Raw genomic sequence first — 24,824 nt, 5'->3', positions numbered from 1 at the left:
ATCCTACTTCGCTGGCTGGTTGCGACTTCCGAAAGTGCTCGATGACTGATGCGAAAGTTCTCACTACGGTAAACTCCTGGGTTTCATCCTTGTAATTCCCAGTCCCAGCAATCACAATTCACGGGTGACAAACTCCCGGAGATAATGGTCCTTAGTCGGAATCGGCTCGAGTTGCGTTGCCTACTAGTTTATTTATCCCGGAACCTGATTCATCTCCGCGTGTAAAATAAAATATTCTCCAGAGTCCCGATTACCTGATTATCTCAGGAGCTAGACGCATGTATCTCGAGCAACCCGTCCAACAAAAAAAGTAGTACAATGGGAGGCTGCCTGGATCCAGACTGCTTCAAATGGGCAAAAAGGAGAAACAGGAAAGATCAGATGACAAGGGAAGGTGGACTCCACCTCCAAAAGGTCCCACTTTGGTACGGCTGTCCTGATCGATGACGCCATTGAGAAGAGAATCGTAGAAGAAGAAAGGAAATGACAGGGATAGGGAAGTAAAATGATGGAAAGGAGCGGGAGATTAATATGAAAGAGTTTACGCTGAAATGCATGCGGGAAGAGAGAAAGAGAGAGCAATTATGGATCTAGAGATTGGAGGGAGAGCTGTGTCACTGTGTTTTGTTTGGTCTTGTCTTTTTTTTCTTTTTCTTTTGCTCGGGGGAGCTCAGACCTGTGCTCGGCGTTTGGCATGATAAGGTTGAGAGAGCTTTCAGAGTGGATACGGACAGAGAAGACAAAAACCCTGACGACATCTTTCAGTGAGGCTGGACATAGACTGGATTGCAGGAAGCACGCGTTGCTTGCCAGCCAAGGCGCAGCCGTAATCAGTGGGACACTCTCTTGTTCCCTCCCTTCTCTTTCTCTTCCTCTTCCTCTTCCTCTTCCTCTTCATCCTTCCAAGCCACATTAGTTATTACTATTTTAGGGAATATTAATTAAGCAAGGTTTATCAACTAAAACCCTCAAGTTTAACATAAAATTTAAGAAAAACAATAGAGAATATTAATTAATTTTGATGTCTTAACTCGAGTTTGAATCATAAATTGACTTAAAAGAACAAGTATTAGTGACATGAATAGAAACAAACCAAGACAAGAAAATTTTCTGCTTAAGAAACTATTAATCCCCCATTAAGAACGTTAAACTCCCAAAGTCCCTGCCCCACTCAAGAGAACGCTATCAATGATTGGTGACCATACAATGAAACTTACCAATCCAATCATTTGATTCACGGGGGCCCACCCTGCCTGACTTACTCAGGCATCTTCTTTCGCGAGCTACCCCCGCTTGAGCCATGTGAGCGAATCAGCAATTCAGGTGGTCCTGCCAGGTGGGGGACCACAAACTGACTTAAACGCATTATTGTGTGATTAGAGAAGCTGATTTAATCATAGTGCAGCAATTAATCTAATCTTAATGACACATCGGCAGCACTCGAGGAAATGGCGATTTGGCTTGCTCTGTAAATACCCCACACATGTTTTACCTTTTTCTTATAATAACGTTTCTCGGGGACTTGAAAGAAATATAAATATTATTAAATTCAGAAAGCGAGTGCAGCTCTCTGCGTCTCTCATGAATCTAACTGTGGGCCCTGAGGAGAGAAAATAGTATGGGCCCACTTCCGTGGTAAACCCTGATGGATGGAGCCCTTTGATGTAACCCAAGTAGTTTTACTGTTATCGCTTTATAAAGTACTATTTATATATGAGCTTATTATATTTTTATTTTATTATTTCTAATTCACACTCCGCTTGCTTGGTACGTGTCCTTAGTCCTTGATTCTTTTCTTTTTTTTTTTCTAAAATTTCGGAGGATAGATGAGAAGTAGCTGTCATGAATGTCACGTGAAGTTTGGTAGCTTTAAACCAGAAAAATTTCATCTGAGTGGGACCCAGTGGACAAGATGTCGCCATGTCAGTTCATCCTCTGTGTGGTGGGGATCAACTGGACCGTACACGTCCTGTTTTACCATTTACAAAGGGAATAATCGCGCCGATATTTCGGATACGTTAGATATAACGGCTTAACTTTTGACGTGTGGGGCCCAAAAATGAATGGTCCTGGATAGCACAATTGTACTTCAAAATAAAAAAAGAAGAAGCTAAAATCGCTACCCACATCATCCAACGACTACAATGATAACGAAGTTTCGAAGTCTTCGACGTTAGATACGTGAGGATTCATGGACCCACGACAAGGACCCGCCGTATGCCTCCGATTCCTTCTCCTATGAACCATCTTACGGGCTTCCGACACGTTTCATCGCATGTCATCTAATGGTTTTGCCTTGATTTTCTATTCGACCTGACGAGTGACGAGGATGAGAAAGGGGAAGAAGTGCTCGAACAACTAAGACTGTAAAAGATCGTAGAGCGAGAGAGAAAAGAAAGAAGAGAAGAGAATAGTTGGAATTTGATAAGCCACCACTATTGATTAATTTATGAGGGAGAGAAGATGGGGTGGTTAGAGATTGAAGAGTTTTTATGAGTGTGAGAGGTGAAGAATTATTTGTCTGGGAGGTGTTTGTTTAAATGTCTATGAGAGAAGAGACGTATGCTGGAGATTCTTTTGAGATGGGGTCTCTGTAAGCTCAGCACTACATCAGTTTCCCACATTCAATGAATCGGATTTGGTGGAGTTTGAAACTATTAAATAAAAGGAGAGATGATGTAGATGAGGGAATCTCTTGAGGGGAGGTAACGGGGCCCATTCTGCTGCCCTTATCCTTCATTGCTATCCTATTCTAATAGACAATAATATCTGCGTCCCATGTTGTCTCAACGATTCCATTTCTTTTAAACAAGGATGGTCTGTTAGCCTCACAAACAGGTAAGCATTATATGTGGTCTCTCATCTTCCACTTCCCATTAATTATCAGTAATGGCTTTGTAGCTATCTTCTCTTTTTCACATTTGCTGCTTCTCTGGACGGAGAAAGGTAAAAACTTTTAAGGACATATTTCTATAATGGGAAGAGAGGATCAAGTGTCACCTTCACTGATTTACATTTGTCTCTTGATTGTTTAGTCTGCCATTATTGAATGAGGAGATAAATATGTAGCTTTGTTGGATTATGATTTATTTGTGGTGGGGAGTTCGCAAGGCATTTGTGATGTGTACCTACTCTTATTGAAACATAAAATTGGATTCCTTCTCAGTTCCTTGTACTGTTTGTACTCTGCTGGATTTGATGACCTGCACTCTTTCTTGGAAGATGCCACCATGGAGCTTGTTATTAGCAGAGAGCACTGAAACTTCAATTATTAAGGGCCTGTTTAGATTGACTTTGGAAGGGTTCTATCCTATTCTTGTTAAAACTAATAATTAATCTTTAAGAGCAAATAGACTTTTACTACTGTACCTATTTCTGTCAATACTAGAGAGTAGAATGTTGTGTTGAAATCTGAAAATTAACTCCAAATTTCATCACTGGGGGCATCCAAGCAGAGCTGAAGACTCTGTGGTCCAGAAACAGCTCCAGCCAATGCTCTTGCGTAGTGGAATAAACTTTGAACCCATTATTAACTTCAGTAAGAGTACTTTTAACTAGCCAGAATTCCCTTTTATGTGAATCCGTGTTTGTTTGTGAGAACCCTTTACATAGACAGATTTGTAGAATGTTTGGTTGGGTGAGGGGACTCAGATGGTGTCTCCCCAAGTACAATGATTCAAAGTGTCGTTTTGCAATGGAATGTGACCTTCGTGGAGGGTTTCTTACTTCTATTTGGGCAAGTGATCCAGCTTGGATCGTACTGCCCCATCTTTCTGTTATATTAAGAAGGAAATAAGAAAATCTCTCCTCCTGAGAGGATGTTTATCTAATCCCAGTCTTCTTGCCTATTCCATCTGATTCAGGGGAGGAAGCCAACATCAAATGTTTTGTCTAACATAAAGGCAGCATTCTGCCGTGGCCAATCCCTTATTTGTTGAATCAACCAAGATTCTTCTGAAGTTACCTCGTGACAAAGGCAAAATTTTATTTATTTGTGCTTCTACTGTGTTTCTGGGCAGAGGAATCTGATTGCACGATCAGAGTCTGATGCCATTATTTTTAGCAGAATTGTTTCAGTGGGTCCTTTACAGACTCAGAGTACTAGCAGTATCTTGCAGTTCTGTCTATAAACGAATCCACAAGTTCTAGGCTTTTCTCGAACTGTTCTATTGGCAGAGTACTAGCAGTAACTTGCAGTCCCAAACACAAGCTGAGATGATTGGTATACTGATTGGAAAATGTTCTTGAATAACCTTTCAGGTTGGCCCAATCCCTTGAGCCCATACATTGTATATCTATGTGAGCCTCAATTAGAGATTTTAGGATGAAGGAATTCTTCTAGAATTTAAGAAGAACTTTTAGGTGTACGAATTGGAAAATTCAGAAAGAAAGGGTAGATGGAAATTTGACATGAAATGGGCTGGAATCTAAGGTGATGTGAATACCCCCTTCTATGTTTTTATTTGAGAAATGATCACACAATAAAACGTTTAAATATTAAAAGGACGCGATAGAAATGAAAAAAAAAAATTGAGTTTTATCTTGCTAGTAGAATGACCAATTATTAAAAAATTAATACAGAATAAGCCTGCTATCAAGTTGGGCCCAACCCATGGGAGGTTAGACTAGACAAAATCACCTTTGATTCTATTCTTGATTTATTCCCACAGAACAGGCCTGCACGACAACCTTCTCCTCCCACCAGCCATTCAACCATCAACCACTACCCCGGTGAATCCCTCTCATCATTTTCTGCTTTCTGGTCTTCTCTTACCTTGAATCATCAGCAATTGGTCGAGCGCAACGACCTGAAAGAAGGGAATAGAGCTGGGGAAGACTGGGGGTAAAGAAATCAAGAGCAAAGGAAATTAAGGAATAGAACCAGAATCATTGCTATTCGATGGCCCAACAGGGAAGCGGCATTCGTTTTACTTATATTTTGTCATTTAAAGCGAGAATTCTGGCAAAAACTGTAGTCTGCTGCTGACTAGAAGGATTAGAAGGAACGTTAATTAGCAGGAGTTCACTTGAGGCTCAGCCCTTTCGAATTTTCAGTGCATTGAATTCTTTTCTCGCGTATGCTCTCATGGATGGGAAATTTCATTATTCTTATGTAAAAAATGGTTACATTGTACCCATTTATTCTGTAGAAGATCTCATTATTTTTTGTCCGGAAGAAGATTGCTGTAGGGATGAGTTGATTTGGGAGGGAAGACGGTGTTAGGAGCTGGAAATTGGGATTTTTCCTAGAGAAAAAAGTGGTGACCATATGAGCTGCCATGTCACAGGTATATTGATTTACCTGCCATGTTGTAAGTGTAGTTAGCAGCAAATTGAACCGAGATTTTCCACGTGCACAAATGCATTTTGCGCCGGCCAAAGCACATAAAAAACCCGGCTTTTTCTCTCCGTTCCCTTGTTCTTTCGATCAAAATAATCGAACTTCGAGCGCTAGACACCCCAACCGGAGCCCCACAACCTAAAACGAAGCCGATCCACCAACCCCATGGGATTTAGCTTCCATCTTCGATGAAATAACGTCCGCCGTTCCAGTCGACGGCCGATACGAACGAATCGCTCCCCCTCCGATCCATAGATGCACCCAACCGGGAAGAGCGCCCTTTTGCGACAGAAAACCACCTTTACTAGGCCAGAAATCTCCATTCTTTTTCTCCTAACTCTGTATCCCTCTCGAACCTAAACTTTCGAGTCAGATGACTCTAAAATCTCCGTCATAATCAACCGATCAAACCATCTTCCATCTCCTGTGTTTTAATCTACTTTATCAGGGCGTATGCTTGCTGTGTTCTGGTCCCTCAAAGGTAAGTATCCCGTCTCCTTCGTCCTTTTCTTTAATCTGTTGTTGTATTACTCTTACTCTGGCATGTGCTCTTGTATATCAGAAACTGATCCTGTCTGTCTTTTTCATCTAGTTTGTGCTGTGTTGAATTTTAAGTGAACTTTTCTAAGCATTTTGGAGATCTTTTTAAAATGGGTGGCGTGTGTATAACTCATAACATAAACAGAGCAATACATTACTTCCCAATACGAACTCCTCAATCCCTAATATGGTCAGTTAGATGCCTTATTTCCACGTAAGGTATCATAACTAAAATTTCATGCCTATTATAGCCTTCGGTTAATAGAACATATAGAATTACTGTAATACCCCTAATTTAAAATTTTCCTGTTTTTTGAAAGTAAACAAATAAAATTGGAACTCATTATTATAGTGAGAAAACTCTGCCCTCGTGGAAAGGGGGAGGGGCACCGCCCTCCTCTCCTCTCTCCTCTCTCCTCTCTCCTCTCATCCTCTCTTCAGTGTAGAGAGGAAAAACCCATCAAAATATTTTTCTTAACTTAGACCATCTCCCTCATTTTTTGCAGTTTTACTACTATTTTCTTAACCAGGGCTTCAATGACCACCCCCATGTTTCATTTTGAGATAGAAGTGGATTAATCAATGCCACAAAAACCGACCTGTTCATTTACCTTGAGAGGTGACCAGGTTGATCCAACCCTGTTTAACTGCAGTCAACCACCGGTTGAACCCAATATTACTTACGAACAACTGGGCTTAGATGTTAAATAACTCAAACATTGTCTGAGTCTCACGTTGAAACAGAGAATATATGAACAAATACTTGCAGAAGTCGGTTTCTTTTGTATTGGATTCAATTGTAGATCCATAAAGGAATACAAGGAAGAATTGAAGTAATCATAAATAGAAGACAAAACAAACAGACTCTTTTGAAAAGTGATTCTTTCTAGGTTTTCTATGCCTTATGTGTTTACTGAAGTCGTCACCAATTCATGCTAAAGGGGAAGCTCAAGTTGATGACTACGATTATGCTGAGAAAGCACCCCAGATAGATGGATCCTAGTTGAGATTTGATTAAAATTGATGAACCAAGAGCTTGTATCAATATATCCTGTAAAGAATGCATGAATATCCCTAGCCTTTGAATTCTTTTCCAGTTTGGTCCCAATTCCTGACTTTTTTTTTTCCTAATGTATACCGATTCAAATGACCTGCCGGGTTGAACAATTTAGTGGTTTAACTGTATAACCATAGTTGAATCTGGTTCCACCGGGTGGTCCATTCCAGTTTTTATAACACTAGGATCAATCAACACATCGGACATGAAAATTCAACAAAAATCTGGGAGAAAAAAAAAAAAACTGGGAGCTGTCTATTATGTGTCCTATCAAAATTGATTACCTGAAAGATGACTAGACTTCTTTTAAATCTTTGCCTTATGAATGATCAAACTTTTTCCAAATCTTTAGATCATTGGTGTCTTTTTGGCATAATGTCCCATGAGAATTATTTGACAAATGAGGCAGTCATAGAAAACTCTCTTTCTGGAGAGGAGGGAAGGAGGGAGACACCCCTTGAGGCAGAACTCCCCTCTCAGATCTTACAAAAAGGACCTCTCCTCTCTTTGGCAAATTGAGAGAGGAGAGGTGAGGGGAACATGTTCCTTCTTTGCTGGGAAGTAAAGTGGCCGACAAGTAGACCTATTTATTTTTTATTCAATAATGTTTTAAAAAAATCTTAATTATTAATATACCTTAACTGATACCGTTGGCTGTATTAGAATTAGGCCGTAAATGGCATTTGGACGGCCATATCAGAAATTCAGCATCTAAGGAGGCCATGTTTGAAAGTTTGTGTAACAATTTTTTACTGATTTGAAAGAACAACAATGCCATCAAATAAAAATCAATGTAATAAAAAATTAGTAGCAGAAAAAGAATTTTGTTGACATTTTTTTTTAAATGTTGAAACCCTTTACCCTGGTGAGACTTGAAGACCCTTTGCCCTGGTGAGACTTGAAGCCAAGACCTCACACAAGACATATTCAGCCAAAGGCCCAAGTCACTTTGTTGACATATTTTTTATGCAATTTCCATGTCCTTTTTGAGTGCCTGAGTAGCAGATGTGTCTGTTCTGTTAGGACCACATATGATATTGGTCAAAAGCATAGACTGGCTTTTGAGTTTCAATACTACTCTTTTGCCCTCAAATTTATATGCCTGGATAAGTTCCAAAATTTTCATGGACTTCAACAGCTAATATAAATAAATAAACCAATAAAGTGAACAAGGAGAATTGATTTAAATTTCCTTCTTTCTTGATAATTACAATTTATAAGTAATGAAAAATGAACTATCTTTTGTGACATAATTGGATGGATATATTACTACAATTAGACAGACAGACTGGACCCACCAATGTAAGTTGGTTCAGATCAACTGAAGTCTTGGTGGACCATGTTGTAGTTTGAGAGACTTTTTTTCTATAAAGTAGAAAGCACAAATGTTAAGTCAACCAACAAAGAGGAAGTAGAAGAGATAGAGGAAAAGACAAAATAGCTCTTTAATGTACCAATATTTACTATATTTTATTTATCTTTAAGTACTTTAAAACTTCTCCATACTTGTACATTAGTCTTGCAGATGATCAACTTGCATCTAGAATTTTGCTGATATTTGTATTAGCAGTTTGTTAGTAATTGAAGTAAACAGTGATCAAAATTTCTGACCGGTAACTGCTAACATCCTCTTCCTCCACCCTTCTTGGTAGAAACCCTAGCATCATTGATGTAAAATTTTATGTGGATTAGAAATCATATTGTTGCTATTTGGTCCATTGCTGGAATTAGACCAATAATTGTGGGATGGACTATAATTGTGGGATGGACTTATATTTGGCACCAAAGAGAAAATGCATTTCTTGTTAGAGAAGCTTAGATGAATATTTTCTGCTTGGTAATGAAAATGATGCATGTGAGTAATATAAGATTTGCTATAAAAAATCATACTGTTAGAGAATGCCTCCTACACTTAAAATGCTGCAGTCCATCTCTTGTATATAAAACTGGTGGTAAGAATTATTACCAAGCAATCACTCTATATAAATGTTTCAATCTGCAGTATGTGGTTATCGCTTCCTCGCTTTCTGAATAGAATCTCATTTTAGAGTGGTGTCCCCTAGAACTAACTGATTCTGTTCCAGGCACATTGGATTTCTTTCAAAGCTCTATTTCTACATTCTTTCTGAGTAAAGAAGGATTTCATCTTCATTTTTTGGAAAAAATGGGAGAAGTCTTCGGGTTTACTGCTTGGAGGCAACTATCTCAGATGTTGGCTACAATTACATTTTTTCACAGTTCTGAATATGTTTTAGCAGTCGTTATACATGGAAGATACAATGTACCACTCAGCTGTATGTCTGCTCATCTACTTAATTTTTTTGTTCTTCTATTTCTATTGCATTGATACACAGCTTATGTTGAAAAGGCATATTTTATTAATAGGAGCAAATGATACAAGAAAGAACAAAGGGTCGCCGCATAATTGCATGGCATTCTGAACAAAAAAAATAGGAAAAGGAAAAAATTTCATTTCAAAAAGATAGTGAAGATGGTTCTGTCTGCAACACTGTTGACAATAATTCCTTCCAGTAAATGGAAAAGGAAGAAATACTGTGTCAAGCTAGTTGAAATAGCATTGCCCAGAACGAGGTTTTACCCAAGCTAGAGAATCTGTTATGGCGTGAAATGTGAAAGGACTAGCAGACCAAGAAATATGAAGTATATAGATTTTCAACTCTTCATGGCATTGCAGAAGCCCCCAAAGAAGAGGCAAAAGTCTTTGCTCACTAACTACAACCTCTCTAATTCAATATATAAGATGGCCGAACAATCATATACGATAATGACCAGATGGACCAGCTGAGTGGAAGGCCTTGAGAAATCAGGCGAACTAACCTTTGGGATGACTCATCAGTTTATTTGGTTCATCAGATGGGCAACTTATTTGTCAATTCTCAGTCTCTAGGATATGCACATGTTGGTGCGATCCACTCATGAAGTGACACTTTATTTTCATTGTCAAAGAATAACTGCTTGATGCTAAATTTCAAGAAAACCTGGCCTTGGGACAGAAGTTATTAGGATTGGCTGTTAGAATTCTTGTTGCTCAAGCACCAAAAACTAAAAATATGTAAATGGGTAGGTGTTGCTTATCTTTAATGTGGACAAGAATTAAAAGCCATGTGATCCTTTTATCATCCTGTGTGCCTTTGGTTAAACCAACCAAGCCCTAGGAAAGTCTTGAGAAAGTGGCCAGATACCTTGTTGATGCTTCTTTTTTCATTTGTGATAATGCATCATGTTTGGTCTGTGTCAGAGTCCCATTGGATGAATGCAAATTGCTGAATTGATTACAATATATTCTCAACGCTTGCTGGAATGTTCCTATCTTTAGCATTCTAAAGATCCCGAGGGCTATAAGAAAGCTAAAGAGTGGAACATAATTTTCTTGTGGTTTCTTACATACTCATCGACCAGATCCCTAAGTTAGCTTTCTATTGTGAGTCTAATCCATTATCACATAGATCAGGCAGCACTTCTGAATACCATTCAAAGAGAAAAGGATTATCTTCTTAATGAAAGACCAGTCAGTAAGTTCTTTATTAAGAACTACTATGATGAGTTTTAAACTTGTTGATCTTGATGTACACCAATATATTTAGACTTACCTAGGGATCTGGTCCATGGATGGGTCTGTCAACATAGTTTCGTTAATCAAAATTCAAACAATCATCCTTTCTAATTATAGTGGACTTGAAAACCTAGTTGAGCTGGTTGGGATCATCTTTGGTCCAAAAACCTGAACTCTGGACGTTGTTTGGGCTTTAGACAAATCCATCTGTGTCCGGAGCCCTAGAAATTGCATTGAAGAGACTCCTTGTGCTGATTCCAAGACCACTATGAAGCTTTTTTCTTTGTAAGTGCACTTTGTTTAGCAATCTTTAGAATAGAAGATTGTAGTGGTCTTTTTAATCTTTGTTTTTCTTCTTCTTCTGGATCAAGACTTTTATCATAAAATTTACTTCCTTTATTTACATCGGGTTGTTTACTGATGAACCTTTTTCATAGAGCATTTAGAACACATGATACACCCATGCACATAAGTTGGGCTTATCTCCTCTATTTGATGGATGGCTATTATTGCCTTCTGAATGGATTGAATAAGAATTTACTAGTAGTCTTTAATTGGTTTCAAAATAAATTAATGTGCAGCACTTCTCATCAGCAAGCATTATAGTTTGGCGATGACTTGTTCTTTTCTCGAGTATATGGTAGAGATTGTACTATTTCCTGAACTGAAGGAACATTGGTGGATAAGCAATATTGGCCTTGCAATGATCGTGATTGGAGAGCTAACACGGAAGGCTGCTGTTGTGACTGCTCGTCAATCTTTCACTCATGTGATTAGGATTTATTATGAAGATGGTCATGAGTTGGTTACTGATGGGATTTATAGGTCAGTGTTTGTGAAAGAGAAATGTTTTTATTCCTTTTTAAATTGACCAGGAATTCCTTTTTCCATCATAGGGGTTCTAGCTACTTTTATTTATTGAGATCGTGAAGTTGATTTCAATTTTGACAATTTGCAATTCATAATGTTTAGCTCCTCAAATAAAGTGATTTACATCTATGTTCCATTTGTTTCATTTAACAGGTATGTACGTCATCCAGGATATTGTGGATTTTTTATATGGGCAATTGGCACTCAGGTCATGCTCTGCAACCCTTTGTGCACCATTGCATTTGCAGTTGTTACGTGGAAATTCTTCTCAAGGAGAATACCGTATCCATCATAATTGGTTACAGAATCTCTTTTGGTTTTGCCCCTGTTACTTGGCAAGACAATTCGTTAGCCCTTCAATGATTTTCTTTTCTTATATCCATCTATAGTTGTTAGAGAATTTGTGGTTGCAAGTCGATCTCAAGATTGTGTCTGTGTTAACTTCTGTTATTTCCTGACCAAAAGAAAACAGATATGAAGAATTCTTCTTGAGGCAGTTCTTTGGATCTCGTTATGTAGAGTATGCTGCAAAGGTTCACTCCGGTTTGCCGTTTATTAAGTGAATAAGTATGCGAGTCCCCTGAGATGCCCCCAATTGTGCTCCTAACAAGTGGATGCAAAAGTTCATGTCACCGTCAGAGGATCCAGCACAGTGAGGTAGAAATACCAAATGAAAAGAACTGTGGAGAGCCAGCCAACCCAGACTCTTGATGGATTACCCAGGTTACTAAGACTATCTACAACGTGGGAATTCATTGTCGAAGGTGTTGACACAGGAGGGCTGATTCTTTTCAATCGTATTCTATTGATGAGAGTATGTCTAGCTCATTCGTTTAGTGAGTCAAACGAGGAAAACGGTTTCTCTTGGCACAGGTTGTTTTTCTTGCGTCTTCCTTGCTGTTTTTTTCAGGTTATTACAAATACTAGATTGTTCCATTAGAGATCATATTTACAGTAATGTTGAAATGAGGGGATGAATACTTGCTTTGGATGGGGCTCCAAATGACATGCTCAACCCATTAGGATCACCCCTCTTGCTTTTACAATATACTTGCATTTTTTATGATATCACCACCAGAATGACTCTCTGATGCATTGAGATCGTCCAACGCAATATGTTTTCATGAAGCAAAAACATTGGATACAGCGCCCTCGTTATCAAGGGTATTAGAAATAATACCTTTTAGGTATACACGCGTTCACTCACGTCTATCGAGTTTTTTTCTTTTCCAAACACATAAAAGTCATTGTTATTGGCCAACAATCTTCTCACAGTAGAAAAACCCGTACAAAACGAGAATAACGTCTTTCTTCGTTCCCTGTTTGAAATACAGAATTGAACTTTGTGTCCGCGTAGTTGACCTGTTTTCGGAGAGAATGTGAGAAAAAGAAAGAAAATGAGATTTTCTAAACCCTCGTAATGTGTCTGTAAACACTCACGAGTCGTAACACTACGACGGTAACCAGGCTGCGTTCAATGTTGTCACCAAACCAGAACATCGTCAGCAGCAGAACTGATAACTTGCTAAACTATCTCCTCTTAAATCTCTTTTTGAAGCGACAAAAAAACACTCCCACTGAAACAGAAATTACGCAAACTCGGACGAGTGTATATTGAAACTGTGGCAACAGCTACTGGGTGACTTCCATGACATTCTCAATCACGCTAGTCTTAATAACCAAAACTGTCATCAAACTCATTTCTCCATCTTATGTATATCTTCTTCGGAGTTCATCTCGGGAAGCAATAGTTCATTTTCACCATTGATGAGTGGGACAACAATGTCATTCTGAGGGTTAGTAGTCCATGACCATTCTGCTGTGCATCCACAACATCCGATGCTACTGCTGGATAGGGTGGATGCTAACTTTAATTATAGAACTGCGCCTGAAATATGAGAAAAAGACCATGTGGTGAAAGTTTAAATTAGTAAACAGTTCCATCCTCACACAGAAAAGTATCAACAAATCAAGTGGTTCTTGCAGGAAAGCTTAAAAAACTGTTTTGTCTAGTAGAGATACTTCTCAGAATACAGGAAAAACAAAAAAAGAAAAAAAATGGCACCAAAGTAAACTACAAAAAAAAAAGGATGAAGAAAATAAATAGGTAACACCTATTATTTTCCTTGACTATGATCATGAAATGGATATCTAGAAGTGTTACAGACCTGGTATAGCTGATGATAGGTTTTACAATTAATAAGAATATCCATCTCTTGAATTCCACTTATCAAGCTTTACCAGGATCTCCAACAAGACATTCTGTGGATGAGGTCGCTTCATCAAGATTTAGAGCAAAGCAATCAGGTCTCTTAAGGAGAAGCTGAGATGTTGGTTGTAGCTCATAGCATTGCTCAAAGAGTGAACGGTAACAGAAAACATACAATCCAAGCCGTGCTCAAGACATTGCCACCACCAATCTTCTAACATCACGAAGGTAACCAACGAAATGGGTACGCCAAAGAAAAAAATAAAGTCATTTTGCTGGACTTGATATTTGTCCACAGATGTGACCTGTAGCATAAAAAAATAAAATTTGCTGAGTAAGATGGGTACAAGGTGTGTGCAAGCTCACACTTATACATGGAAAGAAAAAGAGAGAAAAGAGAGAGACATTATGAAAAGAAATAAACAATTTTGGAAGAACCAGTGGAATGGAAAATGATCGAAACAGGTATTTAAAGATGACTGTTAACAAACCTTTGGAACTTTTTTAAATGCCAATAGTTGGAAAGCTTGTAAACGATAGTAATGTGCATGCAGCACATCATCATCACTAAGCTGGCTCCCATCATGGTCATTAATCTCAAAGCCTTCAATAGAATTGAAGCAGATCCACCAACTGTGCAAAAAGACGTCCCTTTGCATGGTTATAGAGAGCACTCAAATGTTATTTAGCCACAACAGCAATATCACCCACTACAGCCTTCAGATATCTGTTCAAAAGTCAAATTAGTTTTCAGAGTTCGTTAGAATAACAATATACCCAAGCCAGGTGAGACTTGAAGACAAGCCCTCACACCAAAACCCCTCCCATGTGACTATGGAGCCAAAGGCCCAACTCACAAACAATATAAACAAAGGAAACCCAATAAAATTGTCACAAAATTTCTGCACAAAAGAAACAAAAAACACACTTTTTATATTAGGTCTTTATGCATTTGAATATTAAGTCTTAATGAGGTTAAAGAAGTTGAATAATGCTTCTCTGAGGAATTTTAAGAAAAAAGGGACCACTAAGAAAAGATTAGGGGTTCCTAGAGAAAGCAAAAGATGAAGTGAAGAAGATAAAGAGCCAACAAAACAAAGAATAAGAGCACTATCAAAAAAACAAAGAGAGGACCAGCACTCCAGAAAGAAAGGAAAAGAGTCCCAACAACAAGTTGTTGTTGGTGAAGCCATCATGAGCAAGGGACTCCGCAATCTAGTTGGTCTCTCAAAGGATGTAGCCCCAAGTCAAAACTATGGGAGCATCTGTATCCTCAATCTCATTGAAAAAGTCAAGAAGGCACCAGGAAGGAGGAAACAACCATTAATGACTCCAGAATGAATTTGACAAAAGTTACAGTTCATGTAAAAGGGCTTTCAAATCTACCTCCACCAAAATTTGCACACCAAAGGGAACAAAGAAGACCGAAAAGAATCCTACTTGTACAAATTAATAGTCCCCTACTGCTGTTGGACCAAGATCTTCCTTGGTCGTCCACTGCCTTTGAAAAAGATTTGCCTCCTTATATGCACTAGATTCCGGCAATCTTTGCCTCCTTATATGCACTAGATTCCGGCAATCTTTACCCAAGATACAATGGACTTTTGGTCTCTTAGATGTACACTAAACTAAGAAAACCTCTTGAACTCAGCAGGAGTTTTTTTGAATGCTTGCATTAGGAATGGAAAAAAAAATCTCAAAACCACTTTAGATTGGCAGAATAACCGAGATTGGAAAAAAAGAGAATAAAATTCTCACAAATCATTATTGATGAGGAAACACCGAAGATTGTTGCATTCAAGAGAGCAAACAGAGAACTAAAGAGGATAAAATGAACAAGAGAGCAAATGGAGCGAACAAGACCTCTTTGATACCGTGACCTCTCTATTGATGCCTATTTATAGGCATTTTGCAACCAATTATTGGAGACACCGATGACTAAAATAATATGCGTGATGGGAATATTTGGTTTCCATTACTTATGATCTTCACAATAAAGGCCTCAAATACACGCCTCAAATGACCCTACAAGAACTATTTAATTTAATTACTCTTCGTCAACTTTGAAGATGTGTATCTATGAATAGGTATGCATCAACACCTATTTAAATTTTAGTAGATTTACTTGGGTATTTGAGTTCCTTATGAGTTTATTTGAGTTATAATTCCAACAATCCCATCCATATTGAGTTTAAGCCAACCCACATTAGAGATGTTTCCACTCGTGGAGCTCTCTAAGCCTCAAGTCCATGAAAGTAGCGATATTTCTCCAATCGTCCTTGATAAAGGTAGTATGAAACTCAAAAGTCTTGCTAAACCAAAAGAGGGTAAGGTGGAAGATTTTTTCAATTACACCAATAAAATAGGATTTCCCCTCAAGTATCCTACTAATGATCTACTCTGTCCAAATGCGCCATATGATGGCAGCCAAGGGAAGGTGCTACAGGGATTTCTCGCAATTGATTTGGGGCCAAGACAAAAGTTGTTGAAGTACTGACTAGGAGTCGACAGTACAACAGCTGAAACTGAATTTCTTGAGGATAGCCTCCCTTGGAGGCAAACTAACAATGGACAAAAAGGTGATTCACTCTCGCTTTGACAAAGGAAAAAAGCTTGCATTGCTTATTAAGAGAACAAACCCATCTATTAAGTTAGTCCATGTAAAGGTTTTAACTTTGGTTGCACCTTAGTAAGAGTGAGTTTTGGCAAAGCAGGAATTTTCCGTGAATCTCAGTTTTTAAAACATAGAAAAAGCCTTTCTGATCCTAAGTAACCAGCCCCGAGGGTTGGAAAGCCCTGATTCCCTACCAAGATTTGGCCATACAATTCATGTTTCCATACTCTTCTGAAAAGAATAGACTTTGATCTTGACTTCTGACCTACCAAATGGAGTTTTTGAATATACGAAGGATGATCCGTATCAAGAAAAGCCTCATGCTTGCACCATACCTTTGAAGAGTGAAATCCTACCCCTGATCATGCCTCGAAAAAAGGCAATTCACCAGGAAAGGTCCCACTAAAACATTCAGACACACACAAACATTAGAATAGATGAGCTTGACACATGCCATGATCAGAGTAGAAAAGGTAATGAATTTAATGAATTGAGACCTACAGTTCCCCAAAGGGAGTTAGACCACAATTGGGCAAACAAGAAGGGCCTACAAAGGGATAAGGACTAGTGACGACGGAAACTATCAACTCGACTAGTTTACGATATGTGAAGCCAAACATACAGACCACAAATGGAAAGAAAAGGAAAATGCATTTTCAGGGAAAATAAACGAAGACGGCAAAAGGAAATTTACATTAAAATAAAATGCAATAATTGAAATCAAGTACCTCATCCTTGAAACCAAGAACCCTTCCCAGAAAACTTTTAAAAGCATCCTTCCTATCGTAAAAGTAAATCCAAGCGGCTACATTCTTCCGGAACATCGACATCCAAAACCGAGTTAGCAGCTGTCTCACACTATTACACAGCAAACAACAGAAAAACGGAAGGCAAAAGAAATGTTGTTCACCATAAGTATCATGGAGATCAAGAGTTCAAATGTCGCAGTGGCTGGAACAAAGTTCGGCCATAAATAGTTCTCCAAGTACTGACTGCCTCCAAAATCATCACTCTCTGCAAGGGAACAGTCTTCCACCCATCCGTAACGAGGAGCTCCGTCTCGTATATCTCTTTCACCGAGTCCGGATTGAAAGAAGGTCTGGACGAGGTTAGGGACGTAGCTGTCTTGGCCCAATTCGCGGCAGCGGTCTTGGTCAAGCGTCTCGTTGGATATCGACTAGCGCGATTGAGCAAGATAAATTGGCTCCCGGCCGCTGCTCCGGAGGCTTTTTAGGAATTTCCTGCCCTAATTTGATAGAGTAGTCGGTAACTCTGTGCCGCTTGAAATCGGACGTTCCAGCCCGGTATACCTCGGCCATCTTCGCTAGAAATCAAGGATCACTTGTTTTCCTGATTCATTCGCTTTACCTTCTTTATGAGGGTTCCTTCAAGGTTTAGCGAAGCAGTCGAACAGCAGCGAATGGAGTGAAGCAGTGCGGCAGAATTGATATAAATCATAAATCAAAAATCATTGAAGACGCTTTGAGGAAAATATAAATGTTAAAACCGATGTTTGACTCGGTTCGGTTTCCCGTTTCCGATTTAAAGACTCAAGCGAGTCGTAGACGATTCAAAAGTTGTTACAGGGCTACAACACTATAAGTGTATAAAATGTAAATACTGATTATAAAAAAAAAAATCTTTTTTCCTGCTCCCTCCCTCTTTTGTGTTGGATTAGACATGGCTCTCCAGAGCTCTAGTGCAGTCTTTCCATCGATTAACTACTAGGTGTCTCTGTTTGTGTTTTTCCAAGTGATATAAAAGCCTGCAATAATTAATTTCATATGGGTACTTGTGTCGTGATACTACTATGCTTTATTATTATGTAAATGATTAACTGCTATTTATTAGTGTATATCACAAATGAATTCAAACCTTCTTTTGGACCAGCAAATGGTTAGGTACCACATGAAAGGGTCCTATCAATGATATGATACAATATACTATTACATAATATGAAAATCAATTATGCAAGATCCACTGGTCAACCCTGCCATAAACTACTGCAGAGGATATTCGTTGTGTGTTCGAGACACTACTGTCACGACAATGGTCCTTCCCCACACATATTCTTCGCCCCTCATTCCTCGGCAATCCCCTTCATTTCATGCGGATATGAATCTTAACTAACTTGTAGTCATACACTTTGAATGGGAGTTATTTACGTGGGTCCCATTCATTCAGTCCACTCATGATCCTAACTGATTGATGGAATAGATATCAGCTGTTTGATCCATGTCAACATGTATCAAGATCCATTGACTTGAAATGTCTCAAAACGAACAGTCACACGTTATACGTGATTACGTGAAATGGTGCTTTCGCGGGAGCCACTGATCAATGGCGGCAAAAAGAGGAAATGCCACTCGCGCTGCTGCCAGGCTTGTCGGTAAATATGTCGGATTATTGGGGTGGAAAGTGAATCCTAAAACGAAAGAAAGATGGAATGTATAGTCACACGCAGCAGTCTGCCTCCGTCAGCCTATAAATACTGCATCAAAGTTCATTTTGTTTTCAAAAGTGCATTCGTTCGTATTTCTTTAGTTTCTGGAGTTCGTGACGAGTTCCTGGAGTTGCATTGCGAAGAAAATTATTCAGTGTGGTTTATACTGGTTATGGGATTTGAGCTATGTCGGGCGCAAGGGCTTCTGTGGAGGTTTGTAAGGGCATTAACGGCCTCGACAAGGTTGTCTTGAGAGAAGCTCGCGGCAGCTCGGTCGAGGTACTCCACCTCTTCTCATTTTCTCTAACTCTTTCTATCTTTTATCTATCTCTCCGCAAATTTTGTTGATTCCTGTAAGAAGAACCTTTCTCTCTGGAGCATTAGCGTGAGGTTTTGTCTTTCGCCGGTCAAGATTCGGCACACTGCGATCTGTACTCTCGTGTTCTTGGTTTTCTTGGATCCGAGGTCTTGGAGTGTCGCATTTTAGACATTATCCGGTGATTTGTGGTTTCTTGATGGATACCGATGTATTTCGTGGTTTTTTCTATAGATTTGATACAAAAATTAGTTCAACTCTTTGCTATACATTCTGAATTTCGATATCTCATACCTGATTTTTGTAGATTGCATTTATGTTGTTAGTTCCAAGGAAATTGTTGTGATCATTGATTGGTATAGCTCTACCAATGCAATATCAACTATTAAGTACCTCAAGCTGCACGCATTTTTCTCGATGTATTTGAACTTTATAGACGTGATTAACATCATGATCATAAGATTTAATTACAATGATTGCGTCATTGGAGATTGTGGCGCATCAGTCTTGGTTTATGGATATTTTGTTGTTTATAGTCGTATATGCTCTTGGCAAATGTTTAAATACTTCCTGTGTGGAAGTGGAGATCTCAGCAGTCCAGAAGTCCATCTTTGTCATATATAGTTTAGTCACCATCTCTTGAGAGCTGCTTCACTTCAGTATCGATTCTTTTGGTAAGTGGCTTATCAAGAAACTCCATAGAAATGGATTTATCTTGTCATATTCTCTGGCTGCTTTCAAAAGAACAGAGATGACATGGTGCTGAAGCAAAAGCTTCTAAAACCATTTCCTCTTTGACTAGATTTTCAAGGTGCACCATCATTCTGAGATATTTTTTGGTCTAAATGATAGTTTCAGTGTCTTGGTATTAGTATGAGCTTAATCTCCAAATTCTACTTGGTTGAGATTGCTACATTTTTCAGAAAGAGTGGCTACAAGTTGTTGGTAATTATGAATACAGATTCATACTTGTTGGCTGACAGGTCTATCTTTATGGTGGTCAAGTTACTTCATGGAAAAATGATCGTGGAGAAGAGTTTCTATTCATGAGTAACAAGGTACTTCTATTTTCTGAAGAACTTTATATTGATATGTAGATGACCAAATTCATAATGTTTGTATGATTTGAAGTGGTATGACTTGTTGATTCCTGTCATGATCAAGATTGACTGGATTCCTCTGATTGTTCCATTGGTGACATCACAGTGCCTTTTTGTCTCTGTCTTTTTATTTTAGCCTGGTTGTATCAGAAATTTCTGCATTCTTGGAGACTGTAGATTCTTACTAATATGTTTCTATCTTTGAAACCTAAAGAAAGCTTCATGTACAAAGTAAAATACGTAGACAAAGGATTTGTGATCTTCATCTAAATTGAAGCTACCTAGCATTTGTCATATTCTTATTAAAACCTTTTTTCTGATTTTCTGTGTGATAATGAGAAGATTATCTGCAATGACTGTTCACCTATTTCTCAAATTAGTAATAGTGTTTAAAGTTGTTTCTCTTATTGCATTTTTTTTTTCATTAGAATATTTTTAGGGAAAAATAGGGAGTGATTCTAATGCCGAAAGATTCTTGAAATTAGCTTGGATTTGAATATATTTTCTGAACATTGCAATGTGACTGCTGGTAAACCTGATATTGTTTTTATATTGGAAATAAACAAATTAAATGATTTTTCTCATAGTTGATTCACTTTTACTAAATCTGATTCCAACATATTCTTTTGGAGAATGAAAGATTACACATCATGAAAATCTTATATTTCCAGGTTTACATATTTGGTAAAATCTAATTGAACAAACTATGGAGCACTTGGACTTTCAATTATTCTTTGATCTTTGAGAATTCAAGGCCATGTTTAATAAGTATTTTGAAATTTTGGAGGGTAAAATGGAGATTCTTCTTCTGTTTGAGTAACATCTTTGGTTTCTGTGTGTCATGGGAAATATAGGGATATGGTGTGTATAATAACAGAGAAACTTCTGTAATTAGTATTTGTCGACTTACTAACTAATGTGGTTCGGTGTTATTCAACATTTTTGGTTTTGCATTGGAGTGTTTTTGGATACTTTATTGAGTTTTATACAATTATCTGGATTTGCTAATTTTGACATTGGAAATCCAATTATTGTTCCTTTGTAAGAGTTAATTTTGCAAAAACAGGAAAAACGGAGAAAAGATATGGCCATGATTTTGTTACTGGTTGTCACTTTGTTCTTTCTTATGGTGCAGGCAGCTTTTAAGCCTCCAAAAGCAATACATGGTGGGATTCCCATATGCTTTCCTCAAGTATGTAAATATCTTCTGCTTTCTTTCATTTTATTTCCCTGCTTCTTTCTCCCTAACGCAATTTCTCCTCTTCTCTCTTCTTTTCTTTTCTTATTCATTTTGTTCAATATGATGTTGCTGCAAAAATTATATTAGTTCATATGTGCTTATAATGCAGTTTGGAAGCCATGGATCTCTTGATCAACATGGATTTGCAAGAAACAGGTTCTGGAGCATTGACACTGATCCCCCTCCTTTCCCAACAATCACTGTCAACAAGACTTTTATTGATTTGATTCTTAGGCCTTCTGAAGAGGACATAAAAGTCTGGCCGCACAGGTACAATTAGGATCACTTGGATTGGACTGTGGTAATGTTTCAATAGTGTCACCAAAATCCTCTTTACATTTAATCTGCGACAATTGACTATGGTATTTTGTTGTGTAATTTCCAGCTACGAATTTCGTTTGAGGGTGGCCCTGGGACCTACTGGAGAGCTGATGTTGACATCCCGTATAAGGAATACAAACATTGATGGGAAACCGTTTACATTTACATTTGCGTATCACACTTATTTCTCTGTTTCTGATATCAGGTGAGACTTTCAATTGATTGAACAGTTCGGCTTGCAGAAGTACTTTTATTCTGACCATTTCTAAATATGTCCATGTATTTTTCTTTTACCATTGAATTTGCTAGCTCTTCGACATCTATTTTTCTGCTTGAAATGAGAATGCGGGACTTGATTGCAAAATAATGTTTTCCAGCTTTTTGATAGATGGTAGTAGGTCCAAGCATCTTTAACGTCTGTGTACACTTAACAAAAATTTTACTCCATCAACTTCTATGGTTTACAATAAGTCAAACACTGGCCAGTGTTCAGCTTATTTTAGCTTCTTTTTTTTCCTGACCCCCAGAGTTTCATTGGATTATGTCATGGTGAGATGGCTGTGATAACATGCCAATAGGTAAAGTCATTTTCAAGAATATGATTATACTCCTTCTGATGCAGTGAAGTGCGGGTGGAAGGATTGGAAACTTTGGATTATCTGGACAATTTGCGGGAGAGGGAACGCTTCACGGAGCAAGGAGATGCAATTACATTTGAATCTGAAGTAAGTGTCAAGTGAGTTTCATTAGGATGTTGTTACTGGTGGTGAATTTTAACTTGTCCTTTCTTGAAAAGGTGGACAAAATATATCTGAGCACCCCAACCAAGATTGCTATTCTTGATCATGAAAAAAAGAGGACATTTGTACTGCGTAAAGATGGACTCCTAGATGCTGGTAAGCTTTTATTTGCATGTTTCTTGTTATTATTCAGCTGGAAGTGTTTTTTTTTTTCCCTCTTTTTTCACCATAGATTGATTCTTTTAGATAATCCATAATCTCTGTCTTTCCAATGTCAAGAGTTTCTGAAATTTGAGGTTAAATTTTGTTGCAGTTGTGTGGAATCCATGGGACCGGAAGGCCAAGGCAATGGCTGATTTTGGTGATGATGAGTACAAGCACATGTTGTGTGTGGAAGCTGCGGAAGTAGAGAAGCCCATCACCCTGAAACCTGGCGAGGAATGGAAAGGAAGGCAGGAACTCTCTGCCGTTCCTTCTAGTTATTTTAGTGGACAACTGGATCCTCAAAAGGTTCTCCAAGGAGGCTGAAAAATTGAAGTCATCCTGCACAGGTGTCTCTCTAAAATTCAGTCTATTTTTATAAATTTTTGGATTGAAATGAAGAAATATCTGCATTAAGCAGCATAACATTCCCTCTCTTCGATTATGATGGCTTTATATGTTGTTAGTACATAGGACTGGTGTTTTAGGTTTAACTGCTATAGGTTACTGTTATTATCTTGATTTATTCAAGCCTTGGCTGAAGTGTTTAATTTTTCTGCAGGCACTGCTGTATTATGAAATTGGTGCTTGGCAGTGATTTCTATGGCCCGTCTTTTACTCATAATTGCTGGTATTTTGGAAGCAGCACATCTGTCAAATAAAATGATGCTTTCGTTGAGCGTTTTTGGTGGTGGCATGTGAAAGAAACAAAAACTGAGCAACCTTGGGAGCCTATTACTAGGTGCTGCAATAGAGCACCTGTTCTTTCCATAAATATTTCAGACAGGTGCTCTATTGCAGCATCTGTGGCAAAAATCCTGTTCAAGTTCTGAAAAGTTGGAAAAAGAGATATGCTCTTTGTGCCTGTCGTTTGTTTCTTGATTCTCGTCTGATGCATAGCCTTAATCACCTTGTTCTAGAAACTATTTTTTCTTTCTAAATCAATAAAAAGGTTGAACAAGATGTACCGTGTGTGGGAAACCCATGTCTCACTCTTTTGTGGTATGTTTACATTGAAGGCGTTACAGTGTCACAAAGGTATATAAAAGCCTACAACAGATGGAAAAATGTGAAAATGTTTGAAAGTATATCTGGAATTATAATCCAACAAAGCTCTCTCTACCTACACTTACGTAGGCGATTGAACAATGGGCACCAGTTATATTATATCCGAAAAAAAGCTTTCCCTCTTTTTCGGCTATGCTCGACTTCGTCGTGCCTGCGACACTACCTTGTCAATCTGATGATCCTCCAAGCGAACAAATAAAGGGGAAAATGTCGCAACGAATGACATTTTATGGTTTGTTACTCTGTAAACTTGATTGGTAGTGGAAGAGAAAAAAACTTCAGAAAAAGGAAGATAGGTCAGTTAAATTGTTGAAGTAATTTTGCTTCCAGTAGGATCAGAAATCCTGTTAGATGACTTGCAAAATTTAAGATACTACCTGAAATACGCTAACCACTTTGTAAAGTTTAAGAATTGTACGTTCCCTATTTGAGGCAGTGTTTTGCACATGAAATAGCCAGCCCACTGGTAGCATGAGGGAATGTGCGCCTCCGGCTAGTTGGACAAGTGGTATCAATTTTCAAGATTAGCCCGTTATATCGCTGAAAACAATGATGCACCGAAAAAAATGAAAGGAAATACTTGTTAAAGAAACAATCCTACAAAAAACAAAGTAATAATAAAAAGGAAATACTTGTTAAAGAAACAATCCTACAAAAAACAAAGTAATAATAAAATAGTTGGCTGGTCGGTTCAGATTCACCATGTTTGAATCTTTCGTGTAAGAGACTTCTGGTTCCTAGTTCAGCTCAGTTCGGAGATAAAAGGTGCATTCTAGGATATCTAGAAATTGAGTCCATAGGTTATGTCAGGGATCTGTGGATGAGTATATCAGGGTATTTTAAACTAACAAATTCAGCTAGAATTTCCTTATGATTTTCGTAGGAGGTAGAGAATGTGGAAGGAAATGGTACATCTTTTGTTGTAAGATTTCTAAAACGACGGTGATCCATAGTATCTACGAGGCTATCTAAAAATTCTTTAGAGATATCAAGATGTCACATCTAAGGGCGCGATGAAGAAGAAAATGAAATAGGAACAATCACCTGTACCGGATCGGCTTTCATGCTACTTCGTACTCCAACATGAAAGTTCCATTTGCGGGAAGGACGATGTGCTATGATACTTTCTCTTTCCACATACTAGCAAATTTATGCTATTTACAGTGATGGTCGCCTTCAAGATATTCTTG

General features: G+C 38.3%; 2 protein-coding genes and 1 long non-coding RNA gene across 3 annotated transcripts; 2 read left to right on the top strand and 1 right to left on the bottom strand.

The window, feature by feature from the left end:
* Positions 1-5,012: 5,012 nt before the first annotated feature.
* LOC137945731 (protein-S-isoprenylcysteine O-methyltransferase A) lies at positions 5,013-12,516 on the top strand. Its single transcript, XM_068791725.1, has 5 exons — positions 5,013-5,822; positions 9,023-9,232; positions 11,094-11,337; positions 11,536-11,664; positions 11,855-12,516. The coding sequence occupies exons 1-5, from the start codon at positions 5,795-5,797 to the stop codon at positions 11,943-11,945; spliced, it is 702 nt and encodes a 233-aa protein (XP_068647826.1). The 5' UTR covers positions 5,013-5,794; the 3' UTR covers positions 11,946-12,516.
* A 142-nt stretch (positions 12,517-12,658) lies between these two features.
* Positions 12,659-17,583, bottom strand: LOC137945350 (uncharacterized). The gene is made up of 5 exons (XR_011110988.1): positions 17,116-17,583; positions 16,934-17,017; positions 14,083-14,318; positions 13,551-13,896; positions 12,659-13,270 (listed from the first exon to the last, which is right to left on the bottom strand). It is a non-coding gene; the product is annotated as an uncharacterized lncRNA (long non-coding RNA).
* Positions 17,584-18,741: 1,158 nt separating this feature from the next.
* LOC137945349 (putative glucose-6-phosphate 1-epimerase) lies at positions 18,742-23,533 on the top strand. Its single transcript, XM_068791210.1, has 9 exons — positions 18,742-18,927; positions 19,948-20,022; positions 21,200-21,256; positions 21,414-21,574; positions 21,690-21,830; positions 22,248-22,350; positions 22,422-22,521; positions 22,679-22,916; positions 23,129-23,533. Exons 1-8 carry the CDS (start codon positions 18,835-18,837, stop codon positions 22,891-22,893), a joined length of 945 nt encoding a protein of 314 aa, XP_068647311.1. The 5' UTR covers positions 18,742-18,834; the 3' UTR covers positions 22,894-22,916; positions 23,129-23,533.
* Positions 23,534-24,824: the final 1,291 nt, after the last annotated feature.

The sequence above is a fragment of the Aristolochia californica genome, unplaced genomic scaffold, assembly GCF_029961685.1.
Source record: "Aristolochia californica isolate CCGP_79_NKW_82.1479 unplaced genomic scaffold, dmAriCali1.0.hap1 SCAF_12, whole genome shotgun sequence".
In the NCBI taxonomy this organism is placed as follows: domain Eukaryota; kingdom Viridiplantae; phylum Streptophyta; class Magnoliopsida; order Piperales; family Aristolochiaceae; genus Aristolochia; species Aristolochia californica.
Note: the sequence above shows the minus strand (reverse complement) of the source record. Positions and strands in the feature narration are given on the sequence as shown.